Below are 18,882 nucleotides of genomic sequence, written 5' to 3' on the forward strand. Positions count from 1 at the left end.
GATAACCGCTGATCCTTAAGGGCAACGGAGAAGGCGAACGTAGCAGCGGGTGGCAGAATGTTAGGTGGGCGGATGAGATGGAGAAGTTTGCGGGGATACGGTGGCCGCAACTGGCAAAGGACAGGGTTACTTAGAGACACGAGGGAGAGGCCTTTGTCCTGCAGTGGGCGTATTCCGGCAGATGATGATGATAAAGATTGTCCCTGATGGGGAGAAATTTGTAAGTTTGCCCTCACTTTCAAAAATAAACGTAGTTTACTCGATACAACGAGTGCGAAGTTGCCGGCGCTGGCAACGTTATCTATCAGCTTCAGCATGTACAAATTTCACACAGTTCCTCCTCTGTGTAACTACTTACAAGTGTGCGGGCTTTGGCTGCCAATCAGCCGTGAAATTAAAAAATGAGCTTTTCTTGCGCGTTGCTATCCGTTCTTTCGATAGTCATTGCTCTCACAATGTGATCACAGCTTTGCTTTTTTTTTTCAAACTGTACTAATCATCGGTCTCTCTCCTTTAGATACATTTTAATATAATGCCGCGTCAAAGGGTCATTTATATGCGGCAATAAATAACTTTTCTGTTTTATATATATATATATATATATATATATATATATATATATATATATATATATGTTGGAAAATAGTACGTAAAAGAACCTCTTCGCATGGAAATATTCAGATTCAGGATCCTTCGCGTAATCAGTCATTCTATACTATTCCTAACCTGTTTTTAAATATTCGAGGCTATCTTCTTGAACCTAGTTTATTTCGTTAATTAGCAGTACTTTTGCCACCGATTCACACATGCGGGTAGTATATATCTAACGAAACTAAGGTGACAAGAAATGCGCTAATTTATCGAATGTTACGAATAGTTAGTAAAAATCCACTCACCACGGCGCCGACACACAACGATACATAGCACTAGCAACCACTTCCAAAGTAAAAAAAATAAAACACAACTCAAGTAATATTTTTTGCATATGACAGATCAGGCTGTCGGCAGGTGGTCGTCAACTTCTATTTTTGCCCTCCTTAGTCCTAATTGTTCCTAATTACACAATGGCCATCTATAACTGACATTCACGTGCTTCGCACTAGTCACTCTATTTTGTGAATTCTTTGCACACAAACGTTGCACTGAAAATAAGCAGAAATTAACCAACTTAAATGTAAGGAATGTAACTCAGTTAGTACAGCCGCAGTGGATAGCCACCCGTATAAAAATTGTCCATAAAGAGTCTACAGACTCTGTTTCCTTCCTATAGATATTTCTTTTTGTCTATTCATACTCAGTAGACTGTCTATAAAAAAATTTACTAAAATGTACGGCCATAAATCTATAGATTGTTTACAGACTGTCTACAGCCTTTGTATCGTTTATAGACTGTTCTCAATTATTTGTCTATAGAGAGTCTACAGACTTCATGGACAGATGTCTGTGGACAGTCTGTCGACTCTAAAAAATTTGTGTGAGGGTACAAACACATGAATGATTTTTTTCCTTTTAACGGTGTTGTTCATTACGCCTAACTGACTTAGCAAACTCCTGTACTGAGATAAATGTGGAGCTGAAATCTTTATTTAACACTGTCCAGTGCCAAAAAGTAATTAAAATTTCTTTTCGTATGGAGCTTTTCTTTTCTTTTTCTGAATTAAAGGGGACCTCAACTGCGTTTATTTTTACTGAAAAGCGGGACCTTATAATAACATGCCGCTGAAGCAAAAATGTTTATTATTCCTTGCACTTTTCTTTGTCATGCACCGTAGAAAAACCTCCCTAATTTGATGAGGTCCGTTTAAGTGAATTTCTCTTGCGCCCACTGAACATTCATTTTTTCATTTGCTTTCACAGCCTAAAATATAATTTCCCATATTTAGACAAGTTACTCGCCTCGACAAATAATCAGGAAATCCTATGCCAGCCAGTCCAGTGCAGTTGCCACTGATCTGTTTCACTTCCGGTCTTTTAACAAGGAGCTTTCTAATTTATATCGCTCCCCGATGGCACATCAGACAGCCTAGTGAACAGTCCTGCACCCGGCAGCGCCAGCTATTACAGAAGTATGCTCTCTTGAAAAAAAATCTCTTTGGAGCCATAAAATCATTTTTTTTATTATTCATGTTATGGTTTTTTCTATCATTCACGTTTCTAATCTAAATGTTGAGATACACGTGCATTCTTATGAATGTCGCTATGTTGCCATTCATTACATGCGTTCTTATCTATGGAGCTCACCGGAGGCTCTAGATAAGAGCCCTACGGGTGAGTTTGGCATTCTCGTTCTTCAGAACTGAGCGTCAGCCTACAAGTTTGCCCTAGAAGGAATAGAACTTCGGACATTATAGATGAAAATCTTGCTGAAAAGTCCTTACTTGCGTTTCTCATGGCGAATGAACACTCAGCGACAGCGCTTAAACCTCTCCTCTCCGCGAGATGTCGATTTATGTAAAAGAGAATCACGATTCGAGCAATGTAGTCAGAGCCAGGTGTGTCGCGAAGGGCAGCTACTGTCTTGCATCATCTGCGCATCAACCCTGCTCACAGGCCAGTACCGCTGCGCAAGCCTCACTGTTCCAGGCTACATCTGCGTGCTGATATTGCTTTCTTGGGGAATCTGTATTATTACATTTCTGTGTTCTCATGTTTTTTTTGAACAACGAGAAATATTATTGCATTGTACCAAGAGGCGAAAGGTCCATAGTTTATGGGGGTTTAACGTCCCAAAGTGACCCCTGGTATGAAGGATGCCGTAGAGAAAGTATCTGGAAATTCCTACCACCTGAGCTTCTTTAACATGCACTGACATCGCAAGTACACAGGCCTCTAGAATTTCGCCGGCATCGACCCGCGTCTTTTGGGTCAACAGCCGAGTGCCATAACAACTGAGCCACCGCGGCGGCTGCGCAAGGTTCAGATTTGACGAAATCTCTTGCATTGTTCACTCCGAAGGTTAATCAGCTGTGCTGCACCTTGGCAGCAATACTCTTTGAAATTTTTCATGGACATATCTTTGAGAATAACGGTAGTACAAATTTTCTGCATTCTTTAATCGCACAGCCGGAGCAGTTACCGACAGGCCCACTGCAAGAGTAATGCCGCCTTCACATAGACGCCAGCACCACCACCATCACAAGGAAAAAACAGCTTGCGAATATTTATGTTTGCTTGTTACTGCACGCAGAATCCCCCGTACACGATGCTGAAGAAAGATGCCCACCTTCGCGAAGGCAACGACCGCTTCGAGGGATACGCGGTGGACTTGATGGATGCGCTGGCAGAGAAGATCGGCTTCCAGTACAGGCTGCACCTGGTCAAGGACAACTCCTACGGAAACAACGCCTCGGGAGAGTGGAATGGCATGATACGTGAGCTCATCGACAGGGTGAGTCCTAGTAGCCATCGGGAGATTTGGGGACGTGCCAACGTTTGTTGTCCCTTGTTTTGAAGTAAGCTCGAAAGCTCCAAACGTGACCACAGCGGGCAAACACAACTCTTTGTTGCGTCAAAAAGTGTTAGCTAAATGATGTTTTTGCGCTTAGCAGTTGCCACACGACATGAGCCAAAGGCGTCACAGGGGGTCAATGGAAGCACATACGATGGCCCGACGAATGTCTATTTTTACCAATCAGTCGTTTTTGTATCCGCACATTCTTATGCAGCGAGGATCACTGCAGCGGTGAGCTAGTAGTTTGAACCTCCACCACGGATGTGGGGTACGAACCCAAGTGCCGCCGGGTTGTCGTCGATGACAGTGCGGCCACACCTTTTCCCTGGCCTAGAGCTCTGCTCCTTTGGGTTGAAATGCTTCGGAAATGGACATTTGACCCCACCTTGCGTGGACAAAAATGCCTTGTGCCATGGCATGCTTTTGCCAAAGGTGCCCTTGCGCACTTAAATTCCACTGTCGTCATCTTGCTTGAACACGGATTTAACTTCTGCCGTACGTCCGAAGCTACAGAAAACTATCAAACGAACAACTCCATTAGTGAACTTATGTGCATCTTTATGTTTTGCAAGAAACGAACCAAAACATGCGCGTCATACTTTTAACCCTGAAATGTTATAAGCTCCCGGACTCGAAAAACTCACTCGGAGTCACCGTGTAGATGACAGCTAGACTATTGGCCTCCATAGGCGCATTTTCCGTCGCAATGGTCAGAAATGAAGAAGTACTTATAGGATAGATGTTTCAGGACTCGCTACTCCTGGTATTGCATTTCATGTCCCCAGGTGTTCAATTCATGCTGAAAAACAGCGCAAAGTGAACAGGAAAGGGGAATGGAAAGGAAAAAGAGCGCTTTTCTGCATTGCCTTATCCGTCCCTCTTGTTCCCTTTGGGCTATTTTTCATCATGAACGTACGAACTCGCCAAACGTTCTTTCGGTTTTGCGTAATGCGGTGTTTAGTACTATACGATACCGATTGCTACAGTGCTACTTGTGGTCTTCCTCAAAGGGCACTGCCTTTTATTTCTCTTTACATTGAGTATACCTGTGCAATACGAAGAACTAAGAGTGTCACCACTATGCTTTATATGTCGTTGACAACCTTTCGCTGAATCATTCCTAAATTTACAACCGTAAATTTCGTCTTTATTAGGGTCGTGTCTTTACTGCTGTGTTCGGGTGCACACAATGAGCTACCTAGTATTGTAAGTTCATGCGGGGAGAATGTCGATATCTGCAATAAACCTTACATTCAATGCGAGTTACCTAGAAATTTTATGTCCTGTTGGAATATTTTGTGCCCGACAGAGAATTGCTAGAAACTATGACTGGCGACCATTTCTTATTTGGCTTGTTTGTTACCACTAGTTCGCTCTGTAATTGGTATTTGAGGAAAGAAAAGGGCGCAGTAACTGCCTCATATCTCGGTGGACATGTCGACCGCGCTGTGGGGAAAGGGAGGAAAGAGAGAGTGAAAGAACAGGTGGCCTAGTGGAAGGCTTGGAATAATTTCAACCAACTAGGGATCTGTAACGTGTGTTAACGTCGCTCATCACACGGGCGCCTTTTTCGTTTCGCCTTTATCGAAATGCTGCCGCTGCGGCCGGGTTTCCTCGATAAACATTCGCTTGCGAACTATTTTTCTGGCTGTCTATCAGTCGTGAACTCAAAATGAAAATATTTAGGTGTAAAGATTGGCACACGATATGTCGTGTGTAGAGCTTTATTTAAATTCACCCATGTCCGTGTTTCAGAAAGCGCACCAAAAACTAGAACGTGGTTCATTTCGGAAACCGGACAGATGAAGTACCTGTATATGTCTTATTAGATAACGACCATCACACTGGATGATTATGACGCACGAGGTACATGTTGCTCTGTGAGAACATTATCAGAAAAAAATTCTTTGATTGTATTGTAATCGACTGTTTTGAGGTGGTGACAATTGTGCCTGTTGCATCATTTTTTTTTTTACTGCAGGGGAGGAAACGTTCAGATTATTAGAGTATTGTTTCGAACAACAGCTGTACACAGTAAATGCACTTTGGCCTTTATAAGAAATCATCGTAGATGGACCTAGTGAATCAACATTGAACGGTTCGCGATAGTTCGATAACTGTGGTGGCATTGCTTTAAATGTTTTTCAGACTTAGCGCCTGAGTGCTCCCTGCAATCTCTCGATGAATATTCTCTTAAGAATGTATGAACACAATCGTTTCCTTATCGTATTTGTGTGCTTATTTCATGTCCATCAAGTGCCAAGTGACACGCGAACAAGACAGTGAATAGGAAAACAGAAGTTCAGGAATATTTTAGCTGAAGGAGAATGAATACTAGTGCATGCTATTTCTAGCTGGGTCGCGCATAGACTGGTAGAGTGGAAGTTAAATGGGTCAGCCTGTGTATCACCTTGAAAAGCTAATATTGTTTAGTTCTTTGTTCATACTTAGTTTACCCTGTTCGCGTTTCTTTGGCTCTGATCGTGAAGCCTCCAGATGGGTATTATTATACGGTAGGTTGATTATGCGAACAGACAAAACAAAAAAAAAGTCACAAAATTACTTCTTCAAAGCAAGAGGTCAAAAAAATTGCCGACGATTACGGTATTTCCTAATGCGAAATTTCAGCGCGGCTCATCAGCTGTTCCAGCTTTTTTACGGCGCGGTTCGGGTGTCCACTGAGATATGTCAGACAGTTACTGCCTGATTTTCTTTCCTCGAAAGCCGATTTTAAATCAACTTAAAGTTAGCAGACTACAAAATTACGCTTTCAGTTCATGGGCCTTATATTAATGTCTTACGAAAATGCTAAGCAATGAAACTCTTGGAGTTGCAAGAATAAATTAATAAAAACAAACTAATAGAAGGGAATAAGTTTTGGACAGCACACTTCGGGCTGCAAATCCTTCAAGATGTTTTCTTTTAATAGCGCTCTGGTATAGTCAGTAAACGAGAAAAGTATACCATAATCGATTGCTGAGCACTCCACCAACTTCCTCATTGAGGCCCATTGTGCACAATCATTTTTGATATCATCCAAATATGGATGGTTTTTTCACCATTTGGTTTTTATCGCCGGAGCCTACTGTTTTCAGGGTGCTTTATTCTTTTACACGCCGTCTACTAAATTCTAGCAACATTAAACTATCTTGCCGCATTGCTTACAATGAACCAGCAGCCGAAGAATGGAAACATATGCCGCAACATCGCTGGGGCTTTTGTGCGTCGCAAAAGAGTAAGGCAATTCTATGCCTCCCTTTCATGCACTGGGCTGGTATAGAGAGCCGGCACTCACTACCACATGACATTGTGCGTGCTTTGGTTTTTGTTTTCTCACAGCCTAGCAAGAAGACCCCCCGTATCTCACTGGCATAATGCAGTATACCGGTTCTTCGCAGCCTTTGGCGCAGTGAAATGCGTGCATACAACGCGGTAATTTTCTAGCGTGAACACAGAGACAGCAAGAAAAGTTTTGGAATCGGCATTGTAAGCGCTGGTCTGCGGGTGGCAGGGTATTTCCTGGGCTACATGGCGGCGCCTTCTGTGAAGGTAGATTTTGAGAGATAGGACTCCACTGTAAATGCATTCACAGGAAATGTTCCGCGTGCCTAGTTTCTGATTAAAGGTGGCATCATAAAATTCTCGGGCGTTTTTTTTTTTTGCTGCAGGCACACCGCATGAAACAAAAAAAGTATGTTTTATTAAATCTGAATATGATGATGATCAATTCTAATGCCGCAAGGGAATCTGTGGCAAAAATAGTCTTGGCACAAGGCATTTTTATTCAACACAACGTGGGTTCATAGGCCTATTCTCCAAGCATTTCATTCGCGAGAAATCGAGCACCAGGCGAGAAGAAAGCTCGTACCTATTGTATCACTGGGTACCCGTGGCTCTGGGGATTGAATGCCTCACCTCCCGCACTCTGGGCCGATGCTCAGACGACTGGGCTGCCTCTGCAGTACGTTTTAATTATCTATGTCGCCACGTGAGTAAACAGTAGTTTAGTCGTCTAAGTAGACTCTAAGAAAGTCGAAATTAGAACATACAATTGTTGGGGCCACAAAGTTTTTGGGTCCTGTTTCGCACACTGTCTAACTCACTCCGAGAAGCCAGCCAGGCGTGAAAAGTCTGTAGGTTTTATTAAGGCGAAAGCCTTTAGTGCCTCATCGTTGTAAGGAGGAGATCGACAGAAATGTCACGCTTTTCAATTGGTCGAAATGGTCGTGACGTCACAGTGCGCGAATTTCAAACGGGGCCAATTGTACTTTAGCTAGTAAAAAATGCAAACAATCAAAGGGATGGTATAGTGATGCTCCAAGTAAAACAAATAAATAAATAAAACCGAGTAGAAAATTAGTTGAGTTGGGGAATCGAACCAGGGTATCCGGAGTGCGGGAAGAGCACGTTAACCACTCCGGCATGCCAGCTTGATGTCTTGGGATGAACAAACGCGCGTCTAGTGAATACGGTGCCATCGTTTACTCCCATCTTTCTCCCTTCACTGACGAAAAAAAAACGAAAAATAAAAAACGTAAAAAAAATAAAGAGCCAAGAAGTTAATAAATAAGAATAAAAAATAAATCAATTCAAAAATTCTTGCAAACCAGTGCGCAAAGAAAGGCTTTCGACGTGCAGCACTTTAGAGAGCCAAAGTGTCCCCCGAATTTTTTTTTTTTTTAAGCTTCCGTGTTACATTTTCGAACCTGCAAAAGTAAAGTCGCATGGTGCCTTTCATTGCAGAATATAAAACACACCTTGGAATGTGAATTCTGGTCCCCATTCGACACTCGGAATTCGATATATTAAAAATTCTTGCATGGTTATTTCAAGAAAGAATGCCTTCAGTGCTCTGCCAATACAAAGACCATGTAAAACGAGGCCACTGCTAAACTTCCGTAGTTTGCGCCACGCGTTTCGTCATAGTGGCGGCATTCTTCGAAATCGGAACTTTCATCTTCAGACGCTAATGTCTTTGTTAATCCACCTTTAAATATCATGGACTTGCAGAGGAAAAGAATAAAGTAAAGCATGGCGTTTTGAGACACAACGACGCTGCTAAGAATCAAGCAGAGCACCAAATTTATGAAGAAAGGGCTGCGATGCGAGCATTATTCTCGTAATTATTTGGTTATCATTCGTTCCCTCCATTGTGCGCCGAAGATCAAGAGGGAGACAAAGGTGGTACATCTGATAGCGGCATTGAAGATATCCTGGAAAAACGCGTTCATTGTTTATTGTTAAAGTTTTATCTCTAATTTGTATTGCACATTATTCAAACAGTATTCTACATTTGTACCGTCTACACTTGGGCTTCTGATCATGTCGAGGGCTTTTTTTTATATTCTTCATTCCACACATACTGTGAGTGCTTTGTACGTTGAAAATAAACAATATAATAGAAAGGAAAGTTAAAAGGGCGGTGCCTTCAAAAGGAGTTGCTGCTTGTAAGACCCGAGAGAGGATGACAGGAGAGGCGTTGTAGACAGAAGAAAATACACGCAATCAATGTCTGTCACTTACCGTGATATCTTGAAACAAGTCGAACGTACGCGACAAGAGCAACATGTCGTCGAACAGCGCTCGCGAATTGCGGCTTAAACTGCGTCGGAAATCGCTTGGCACGACGCTCTGAGCGCCACGTAAGTTCCAGTTCCGCCGAAATGAAGCTGTTGTCTTACGCTCGACGTCGCTTACGAAAGAGTAAACCCGAATGAAAGCTCCTGCCCTTCGTTGGAGGCTTTATCCTCTCGAGCCATTCTTGGCCCTTCTTGTTGGTTCGTTTTGTAACTAACGAGTTCATCCAGCGCAGCAATGGAAAAAGTGGGCTTGCGAAACAAGTTGCGAAACGCACTTGACGTTCGGGTGAAGGCCATTCACAGAAAAGACGCCTCGAATCGAACGAAGATTCAGTGAAAACAGTGTGTGCCAAGATGCGTTGCGTTCTTTTGTGGAGAAAAGAAGGTAATTTCGCTGCTCACGCTTAGCTGGTGTCTTGTCGGCATTTTGCGGCGTTTTCTAACTGGTCGTTGCCTGGCGTGCGCGAAAAAACTTTTTAGCAGTGCAAGAGTACAGAAGATCCACTCTACTCTAATGTGGACGTATAGCCGTCCCTTGCTAAAAGCGCCCCCTCATTTTATCCTTGGGTAGTCCGCCAGACTGACATACAAATGCAGCTGTCGGAGTTGTTCTGAAAAAACTGGGAGCTCCTCTTTGGAGCTCGTGTGAAAGTCGAGTGTTCCCTATATAGATGCGGGCGCTGCAACACAGGCTTTCCCGTTCGAAGATGCAGGAGCATCTCGAAAGGAGTCAATATCTGCGAAGCAATAGCATTGTATGGAATTGGAGAAGACAGCCAGAAGTAGGCGGGACACAGACAGTTGTTTCTACGAAAGTAAAATCGGATTTACGACAACGGAAAACTGGGTGAGTTGGTATGGGTCCTTGCTTAAGCAGCGCAGAAAACAGAACAAAGGCAGACGGGAGACGACTCGAGTGGCAAGACGTGGCACGGCACGAGGAAAATCGACTGCGTGTTGAGCAAGGCGATCTCATGACAGGCATTTCTGAGGAACGGAAATATCTTCTCTTTTGATGGCCCGCGAATTGTTGCAAGCTAGATAGAAGAATGGAAAAGCTTTGAATGGATTTGTGCCCAGCAATGCTAGTGTGAAATTTTTGAACTCAAGCGGTCGGGTTAACTACCAAAATAAGCTATATTTTTTCCTCTGTCAAAAGCCCTCTTCAGTTAGAGTCTTAGAAACTCTTCGCTTCTCGTCCGCCTGCGTAACGATAATGATGATGCAGAATTATTTTCTACGGTTCACCTTCCCAATGAAATTTTCGTCTACGGTTAATGGCATCGATTACTGATAGTACCGATTGAATCATTTACTACCAGATACTCCTAAAACGATATTCAGGCCTAGTGGAGATCTCCTAAGACGTGATTGATATTAATGAGCAACGTAACCACTCCGGGTATATTTGAAGCTAGAGTGGAATTTAAAACATCTTAGAGCGCGAACATGTTATTCCAGTCTTTTTTTTTTCTTTTTCAGGTACAAAGTACTAATACTTACGGAATAACCACCTTATACGTAATAATTCAGCGACTCGTTTTGTAGAGTAAAGAAGTTCTGGTACTGTCGGTAGACGGCAGGGCGGTAGCGCACATGGCAGCAAAGCGCATTGCACATGGTGCTCAAAACGAATGGCAGAACACTTCATAGCCGACTTTCTTTATGTAGCTCAACATCACCAGTTTCAGGCAGCATGAGGATTCATCAATACATGGACTCATTAGTGGTCATGTTTTGTTTTGTATCGGCGTATCGCACTGGTGTTGCGTCGGTCTACTCGAAGCCGACGCAAAAACGAACTCGTACGACAGCTTCTTCTGCTCGAAGCCATCAGATGTGATTGAGGGTTGCTGGTTTTGTGCACCACTGTACACCATTCACCGTGAAGTGGGTCGGAATTAAGTAGTGAAGCAGAATGTTTAGACCCTAGAAGCAATCACCGAAAGCAACGGAAACTAAAGAGGGACTGGTAGATCAGCTTAACAGTTCATGGAAAAATTGACAGAGTCATATTGGTTAGAGATTACTTACTAGACACTAAGCTCAGAGGAAATTCTTGAAATGAGAAACAGCTCAGAAAAAAAAACCCGGAAGAGAAACGAGTCGCCAAAGTTTTTGAATATCTGCGCTGGCTCAAACCGAGGAAAAATAAGTGGGCAGCTATGCAGGAGGTGTGCCGAAAAAAAGGATGTTTTAGGGAAGGTCAGCCCAGATATACAGTTGGACGAAGAGTGTGCGGTAGATATAGAGTAAGTCATCAAAAAGCCAGTTAAAGCATATCAAATTCAATCGAGTGGAAGGTGAACAAAATATCGTTCTGACGAATCAGAAGTGAACAAGGTGCTGTTTTAACTGGCTAACAATGTGTTGCAGTGTGGCGTTTTGAACCAAAATGACAAAACTGCTTAGTGAAGAAAACATATTTTCTGAGAATGCCGCAGTATTTCTGGGGGCCGTTACAGTCTTGTCGCGATTTTCAGAAGCAGTGAGGTTCAGTCATGAAGGCTATGATGCTTTTTTGTGCTCCGCAGATGACAGCAAGAGAATATGGCGAGGATTGCCACAAAACAACGAAGGCGATATAGATGGAAAAATGCCAAACTCAAATTCGTGTACGAAACAAACTGGAGGAAAGTAGCCTAGACTTGAAAAAAAAGAAAAGAACGCAAGCAGATATTGTTGTCAAGCATGAAAAAATGATAGGAAACTAGTGGAAGGAAGGAAGGGAAGGGAAAACTTTATTTACACTAATGGTTTCTCCTGCGGTATGGGGGCATCTTCAGAGACGTCTTGGTTCTACCCCCAGGAGCCTTCTCTGTCGAAGTCGTCCGCCTCTAATCAGTGGTCGGTTGCCATCAGTCCAGGGCTCCGCTGGCCACTGCCGCCCTTTGAGCTCGCTGTACCAGACCTTGTTGGTCTTCGCAGCGGTCGCTGGACAGCAGAGTCTCCCACTGCTCCGCACTCGGATTTTGTATTTTGGGGACCACGTCTATGTTTTGGCAGGCCCATGTGATGTGGTATAGAGTGGGTTTTTCGTCGCACCAGGGACATTTGTTCGTGTATATCGTAGGGTGCATTTTGTTTAGTATATGTAGGTTTGGGAAAGAGCCTGTTTGCAATTGTCTCCAAGTGACAGCTTCCTCTCTGCTGAGAGATTTGTGCGGTGGGGGATATCGCATTCTTCTGCCTCTATAGTTTTGTAGTATGGCCGAGTATTCACTGGGTGCTGGCGCGAGTTCCGCGATCTCGTCGGATGCTCAGAAAGTAATGTATCCTCGAGCTATCCTGTCGGCCTCTCGTTCCCTGCCACCCCCGTGTGCCCCGGTACCCACACAATTTTGTGTCGGATTTTGTCGTTTTGTTCTTCCTTGTTTTTAATTCTGTCGCTCGCTGCGAGGAGTATACGGAGCGCGTCACGACCTATCCTGCCATTCATGTAATTTCGGCAGGCTGTTTGAGAGTCCGTGAGTATCGTTAGTGACCGCCCGGTTCTATAGCCGTCCGCCACCGCTAGAGCAACGGCTACTTCCTCGGACTCTGCAGCTGTGCAGCCTCGGAGAGACGCGCTGGTCATTTCGCGTAAAGACGAATCGACCACCGGCGCTACAGCGATTTTGATATCTCCTCCTCTCCAAGACGCGTCTGCATACACGGTCGTGGCTTGAGGAGCGTACGTTTTCTCGATGAATTCGGCCCTCGCTTCTCTTCTACCTCGATGGAGGTTGGGATCCATGTTTTTTAGTATTCGCGCTACCTTGAGGGTCTTGCGAAGCTCGTCGGGGATCCTTGCCGTCCTCGACATTTCTCGCATCTGCTCGCGGTATCCGAGCCTCTGCAGGAGCGCTCTTCCTGTCGTTGTTTGCAACAGCCGGAGTTTTTGCGACTCAAGCTGTGCCTCTCGTAGCTCCTCAAAGGTGTTATGTAATCCCAGGGCCATGAGTTTTTCTGTAGACGTGTTGCGTGGTAGCCGGAGCGCTGTCTTATACGCTTTGCGTAGCAGGGCATCCGCTTGTTGTATTTCGTTTTATGCGAAGCATACTACTTTAGCTACCACTTCAGCCCTTCACCGTGGTTATGCGCCTCCAAATCACGTGATACATGACGTCACACCACGTGACACGATGACGTCATGACAGTAGAGAAACGGGGGCCCACCTCGCGCCGTCGCTGTGGTTGTGCGCCTCCAAATCACGTGATACATGACGTCACACCACGTGACACGATGACGTCACGACAGTGCAGAAACGGGGGCCCACCTCGCGCCGTCGCTGTGGTTGTGCGCCTCCAAATCACGTGATACACGACGTCACACCACGTGACACGATGACGTCACGACAGTGGAGAAACGGGGGCCCACCTCGCGCCGTCGCTGTGGTTGTGCGCCTCCAAATCACGTGATGCATGACGTCACACCACGTGACACGATGGCGTCACGACAGTGGAGAAACGGGGGCCCACCTCGCGCCGTCGCTGTGGTTGTGCGCCTGCAAATTACGCGACGCGATGATGCTTCGCATTCTCCAGGCTTAACCAAGTTAAGCCTCAGCGATTTTTTTTCTTGAGGCACTGGTAGCGTAGGCTGTACGTGATTCGACTAACTACTAGGCTTCTGACTAGTTTTAGTGTGTCCTCTTCACGCATGCCATGTCGCCTGTTGGTGATGCGGGTGATCATGCGTGCGACTTGTAGCGTTGTTGCTTTCAGTAGGGTAAAAGTGTGATTACTGCGCTGGTTGGATTGAACCCACATGCCCAAAATTCTTATTGTTGTCTTTTCGGGTGTGGGCGTCCTTTCTAGGTAGACGTTGAGTTTTATGTCCTCATTGGTTGGGACGGTCCGGTTTTGCTTGCCTCTCCAGACTCTCAGCAGTTCCGATTTCTCGGTCGAGCATGCGAGTCCTCTTTCTGCGCTGCGAGGTATTGCTCTACACAAGAGGCCGCTTGCTGTAGCCTTTCTTCCTTCTCTCCGAGACAGCCCGTGTTTGTCCAGACTGTTATATCGTCAGCATACATTGCATGCCTGATGCCTTCGATGTTCTCTAGTTTTCGAGCTAGGCCTATCACAGCTATGTTGAAGAGTAGGGGTGAGATAACTGACCCTTGGGGTGTTCCCTTGTTTGGAGTGCGAATTTTGTCCGATCGAAGGTCTCCTATGCCGATGGTGGCAGTTCTATCGGACAGGAAGGCTTTGACGAAGCCGTGGATTCTGCGTCCGCAATCCAGGTTGTCTAGGCCCGTAAGGATCTCTTCGTGGCTGACGTTATCGAATGCCCCCTTGATGTCCAGGGCCATTATGACATTTTCTCCCGTCCGAGGTACGTTTCGCAGGACATCTTCTTGTATTTGGAGGAGAACGTCCTGCGTCGAGAGCTTCGCTCTGAAGCCGAACATTGTATGTGGTACACAGTCGTTGTCTTCCATGTAATTTTGCTGTCTTAAAGTTACAACCCGTTCGTAAAGCTTGCCAAGGCACGAAGTGAGTGATATGGGCCTGAGGTTTTCAATTTGTAGTTTTTTACCAGGTTTAGGTATCATTATTACTTCCGCGTGTTTCCAATCTTCGGGAACCGTCTCCGCCTCCCAATGTTTGTTAAGAAAGGTGACGAGCTCTTGTATGAGGTCGTCGCTCAGGTTGCGGATTAGGGCGTTGTCGATTCTGTCCGCTCCGGCTGCCGTGTTTCTGGTTGTGTTTCTTATGGCCGCGTAAACCTCTTCCACAGTTATGGGGTGGTCGAGTTTCTCGTTTTCGGCTCCTCGATACGTTCCTTGGTATCGCGGGGGGTTGTGATCACCGAAACATTTTTCTCGTGCATTCTCCAGTAGGGCGATGTCGGATCCCTCGAAGGAGTGGATGAACCTGTGGATGGCTTTATTGTTTTCTGATTTTATTTCGGTCGGATCGATTAATGCTCTCAAGAGATTCCAGGTTCTGGCCGTGCCTAGAGTTCCCCTAAGTGAGTCGCTGAGTTCCCAATTTTGTTTCGCGAGTTGCATCGCGTATTCTTCCGGCTTTGCCGTAATTTCTGCTATCTTTAGTTTTAGTTTCCTGTTGCGTTTTTGCTTCCGCCATCTTTTCGTGAGGCTGCGTCTCGCTTCCCATAGTCTGAGGAGGTGGGCGTCTACTTCGGGCGTTGCTGTCGTTCTCCTTAGATTTTTGTGCATCGTTGTCGCGTTTCTCTCAGCATGCCGCTCCATTCCTCCAGTGATTGGATACCGCCTTCAGATTGGTTGCAAGCCCCGCGAAACGCGTTCCAGTCAGTGATTTTCGCCTGTCCAATCTGGCGTGTTATGGTGTCGGATGCTATTCGTGTCCGGAGGATAAAGTGATCGCTGCCTAGATTTTCCATCATGTTTTCCCACTGTGACTCCCTGCTCTTCCTTACGAAGGTGAGGTTCGGGCATGTGTCCATGCTCACGCTATTCCCGATTCTCGTGGGGGTCGCAGGATCTGTGATTAGACTGCAGCCAAAATATTCCGCTACTTCCACTAATGTTCTTCCCTTGATGTCTTCTTTCTGGTATCCCCAACTCCTGTCCATGGCGTTGAAATCTCCTACGATGATGAGTGCATTTTCTTTGGCCAGCTTGTGCGCTCCATAATACAGTTCGAAGAGTTTGGCTTTTCTTTGCCTCGGCGGGCTGTACACGTTCAGTAAGAACGTGCTGCTTCCCTTTCGCTTTTTCGGAATGAGTTCAATAAGCGCGTGTTCAATGTCGGTGTCGGCGATGGTATCGTGCCTGATGGCGGTAATGGTTTTGCTGACTAGGACGGCCGCTTTACCTTCGTTTTGACTCTCGTAAACCTCGTACGGTAAGGTCGGCTTGAATCCAGTCTCTTGGAGCGCAATTACATCAGGAGGTGTGAGTTGTGTGTTTATATATTGTTTTAAGAGGGCCTGCTTTTTTGCGGTAGCCTCTGCAGTTCCATTGCCAAATATCTAAGTATTCTTGTTCTTGCCGATACGTATCGATCATGTTTACGCGTTACTGCTGTTGCCTTCTTCGCTTGCGAAAGCTGTTAGCGCTGGACGGTTGTACGCCCTTTCCCTAATGTTTTCGGTATGTTTTTGTTTTCGAAAAGCGCTTCTGATCTCTGAGATCTGCCCTTGGAATTGTACTTGCATCTGTTGCATTTGCGATTGGATTTGCTGCATCATATTCTGCATCATCTGCTGCATCATCTGTTGCATTCGTGTTTCCAGGTCTCCTTCGTTCGATGCCTGTGGTTGTCGTTTTGGAAGGGCTCTAGTCGTGTCGAGTTCCCGCTGTTGTTCCTTTAGTGTTTTTGTGAGTTCCTCAACTTTCCGTTCGAGCTCAATTTGTTTGATTCGAGCGAGTTCTAGCTCGCGTCTGAGCGCATCGCTGTTCGCGTCCTTCGGTTCTGTGACGCGACTGTCTTTGTTGTTTGTGTTGTTTATGTTTGGCTGTGGTTTAACTCTGGTTAAACTTCGAGGATTTCAAAACCAACATCTGCGCGTAGCCATATATTGTTGCTTGAGCTACACTGCCCACAGTCCCGCCGTTCCGCGTGCTCTTGCACGACCATACTGCGCATGCGCGCGATGCAAGCGACGTCACTACGCACAGCTGACGTGCCTCTCCGCGCGCTCGCCTTCCTTTTCTTAAAATGTTCGTAGTGTAAAACGGTGACAACGCCAACGCCAATGAACACATTGAACGCCGATAGCCTATGGCCTCAGCACTGCGTTTCTTGCACAGCCTTGTCAATGCATGCAGCTCACATCTCTCTCTCTGCCTCATCACCACACGTACCTACAAGCATGATATATATATATATATATATATATTTATATATATATATATATATATATATATATATAGGCGGTGGATAGCCAAGGCTATCCACCACCAGCTTACGGACACATTTCGAGGACGGGATTGACTACAGTTGGGAATAAGACTTAATGAAGAATACTTCAGTAATCTGCAATTCGCCGATGACATTCTCTTCATAAGTTAATCAGGAGTTGAACTGCAAACATGATCTAAGAGTTAGGCAGAGCAGAACGTTGGTCTTGAAATTAACATGCAGAAAACCAAATAATGCTCGAGAGTCTCTCAAGGGAAGAGCAGTTCACAATATGTACCGAGGTTCTGGCCGTCTGCCTAAAGCAGGTAGTGACCGATGATCTTTATAATGAGAGAAAAGTAACCAGAAGAATAAGAATGGGATGGAGCGAGGGATGAATTGGATGATGGAGATCATGAATGGCAGTTGACCAATATTTAACAAGAGACCAATCTACAATAGCTATATCTTACCGCTAATCAGTTATGGAACAGAAACGTGGAGGTGAACGAAAAATGTTCAGCTGAATTTAATTATCGCAGCTAGGTATGGAAATAAAACTGATAGGTGTATCATTAAAAACTCGGAAACGGTCAGAGTGGCTGAGGAAACAAACTTGGGTTAATGACATCCTAGTCGAAATCAGTTGCAAGAAATGGGCCTGTGCAGGGCATATAATGAGAAGGCAAGGCAACCGCTGGATTCTATGGGTAACGGGGTGGATTCCAAGAGAAGGCAAGCATAGCAGGGGGTGCGAAAGGTTAGTTGTTCTAATGAGATTAAGAAGTTTGCAGGGATACGTTGGTGCAGCTGGCAAAGGATAGTGTTGCCCTGCAGTGGTCGTAGTCAGGCTGATGAGGATGATGAAAATCCATCCACTTTTTTCTTTATCGTTAGGAGACATTTTGAGCTTTCGAATTCCCGCCTTGTCTGAGCCACAGGCGTGACAGGACGACATGACATCAGTCGTCTGGACATATCTACTGGTGTATAAATGCACCGTCTGATTACAGAAAAACGGATATGCTGACTCACATCGCAGTAGGCTTTTACGAGACAGGGCAGCATGTTTTGGCCCACAAAATCCTGACATCAGCCAATAAATTTTACGTGGAGAGAAATAAAATGCACCTCTTTTAAGAAGTGTGTGTGCTGGAATTCCGTATGCTTGGCAATCCATCAACTTGGCAAGCTGATGGATAGAGATGCGCTCCAGACCAGAGACACCCATTCGCATTCCGGGCCTAAACAAATCTCAGTGTACTGCCGCTGTATGCAAACCACTTTTTCAAACGTAATATGAAATACAGTTTTCCAGTATATGCTAGTCGAAAAACCTTAATCTTTTTTCAAGCGACTACCCACAGAGACTTTGTTCGCAGTTCTGCACAAGACGAAAGATAATATAAAGCCCATTTTATTGTAGTGGCACTGTATGCATTCTGATGAAGTGGAGAATGTTGGAAATAACTGCAGTTGCCCTCTCGGCAACGATTTTTTGGCTGTGTTGTATTCCTGCCCCCAAAAGAGCGTATTTCGTTGCTTAAAAGTTTCAATTAAACTGCCAGTCGTAGTTTGTTCAACCCTGCTTTGAAATAATAAAAACTTAAGGACCTTACGCTACGCCTTATAAAGTTTCGTCGGATTGCTAAGAAATTGCTTTCCCTAGCGGATGGTGTTATACCTCTCCTTCATTCATTTTTTCTTGCCGTATGGCTAAGAGTTCCAATCACCTAATGTACCAGGGCATGACGAGTGAAAGCGTACTTAAAATTTTAAATACATGTTTTGATTTCAATTCTGGCGTTCTACCTCCAGTTCGCGTATTGGCAAACATTTAATGCAGTGTTCGGGCTATGACAGATAGAAGTTCGTGAAGAAACCCATCTATATGCAGATGTGCCGTGGCAGCAGGGAATAGTGCTCTCTCTTCTACTCTTGTTAATGGTAGAAGTAGCGTAGATCCTCCTTTTTTGTATTTTGGAATTCACTCGGTAGCTCTTAGTCGTCTCAGACAGAGAGAAGCACGGTCACTCGGGA

General features: G+C 45.0%; 1 protein-coding gene across 1 annotated transcript in view; it reads left to right on the plus strand.

Moving 5' to 3' along the window:
• Positions 1-18,882, plus strand: part of LOC149360729 (glutamate receptor ionotropic, kainate 2-like) — a 359,306-nt gene that overhangs the window by 240,631 nt on the left and 99,793 nt on the right. Inside the window, exon 10 of the mRNA XM_089572500.1 lies at positions 3,188-3,388. Coding sequence (XP_089428626.1) covers positions 3,188-3,388 — 201 coding nt within the window. The remainder of the gene's footprint in view (positions 1-3,187; positions 3,389-18,882) is intronic.

The sequence above is a fragment of the Amblyomma mixtum genome, chromosome 2 (assembly GCF_055824585.1).
Source record: "Amblyomma mixtum isolate Tamu chromosome 2, ASM5582458v1, whole genome shotgun sequence".
In the NCBI taxonomy this organism is placed as follows: domain Eukaryota; kingdom Metazoa; phylum Arthropoda; class Arachnida; order Ixodida; family Ixodidae; genus Amblyomma; species Amblyomma mixtum.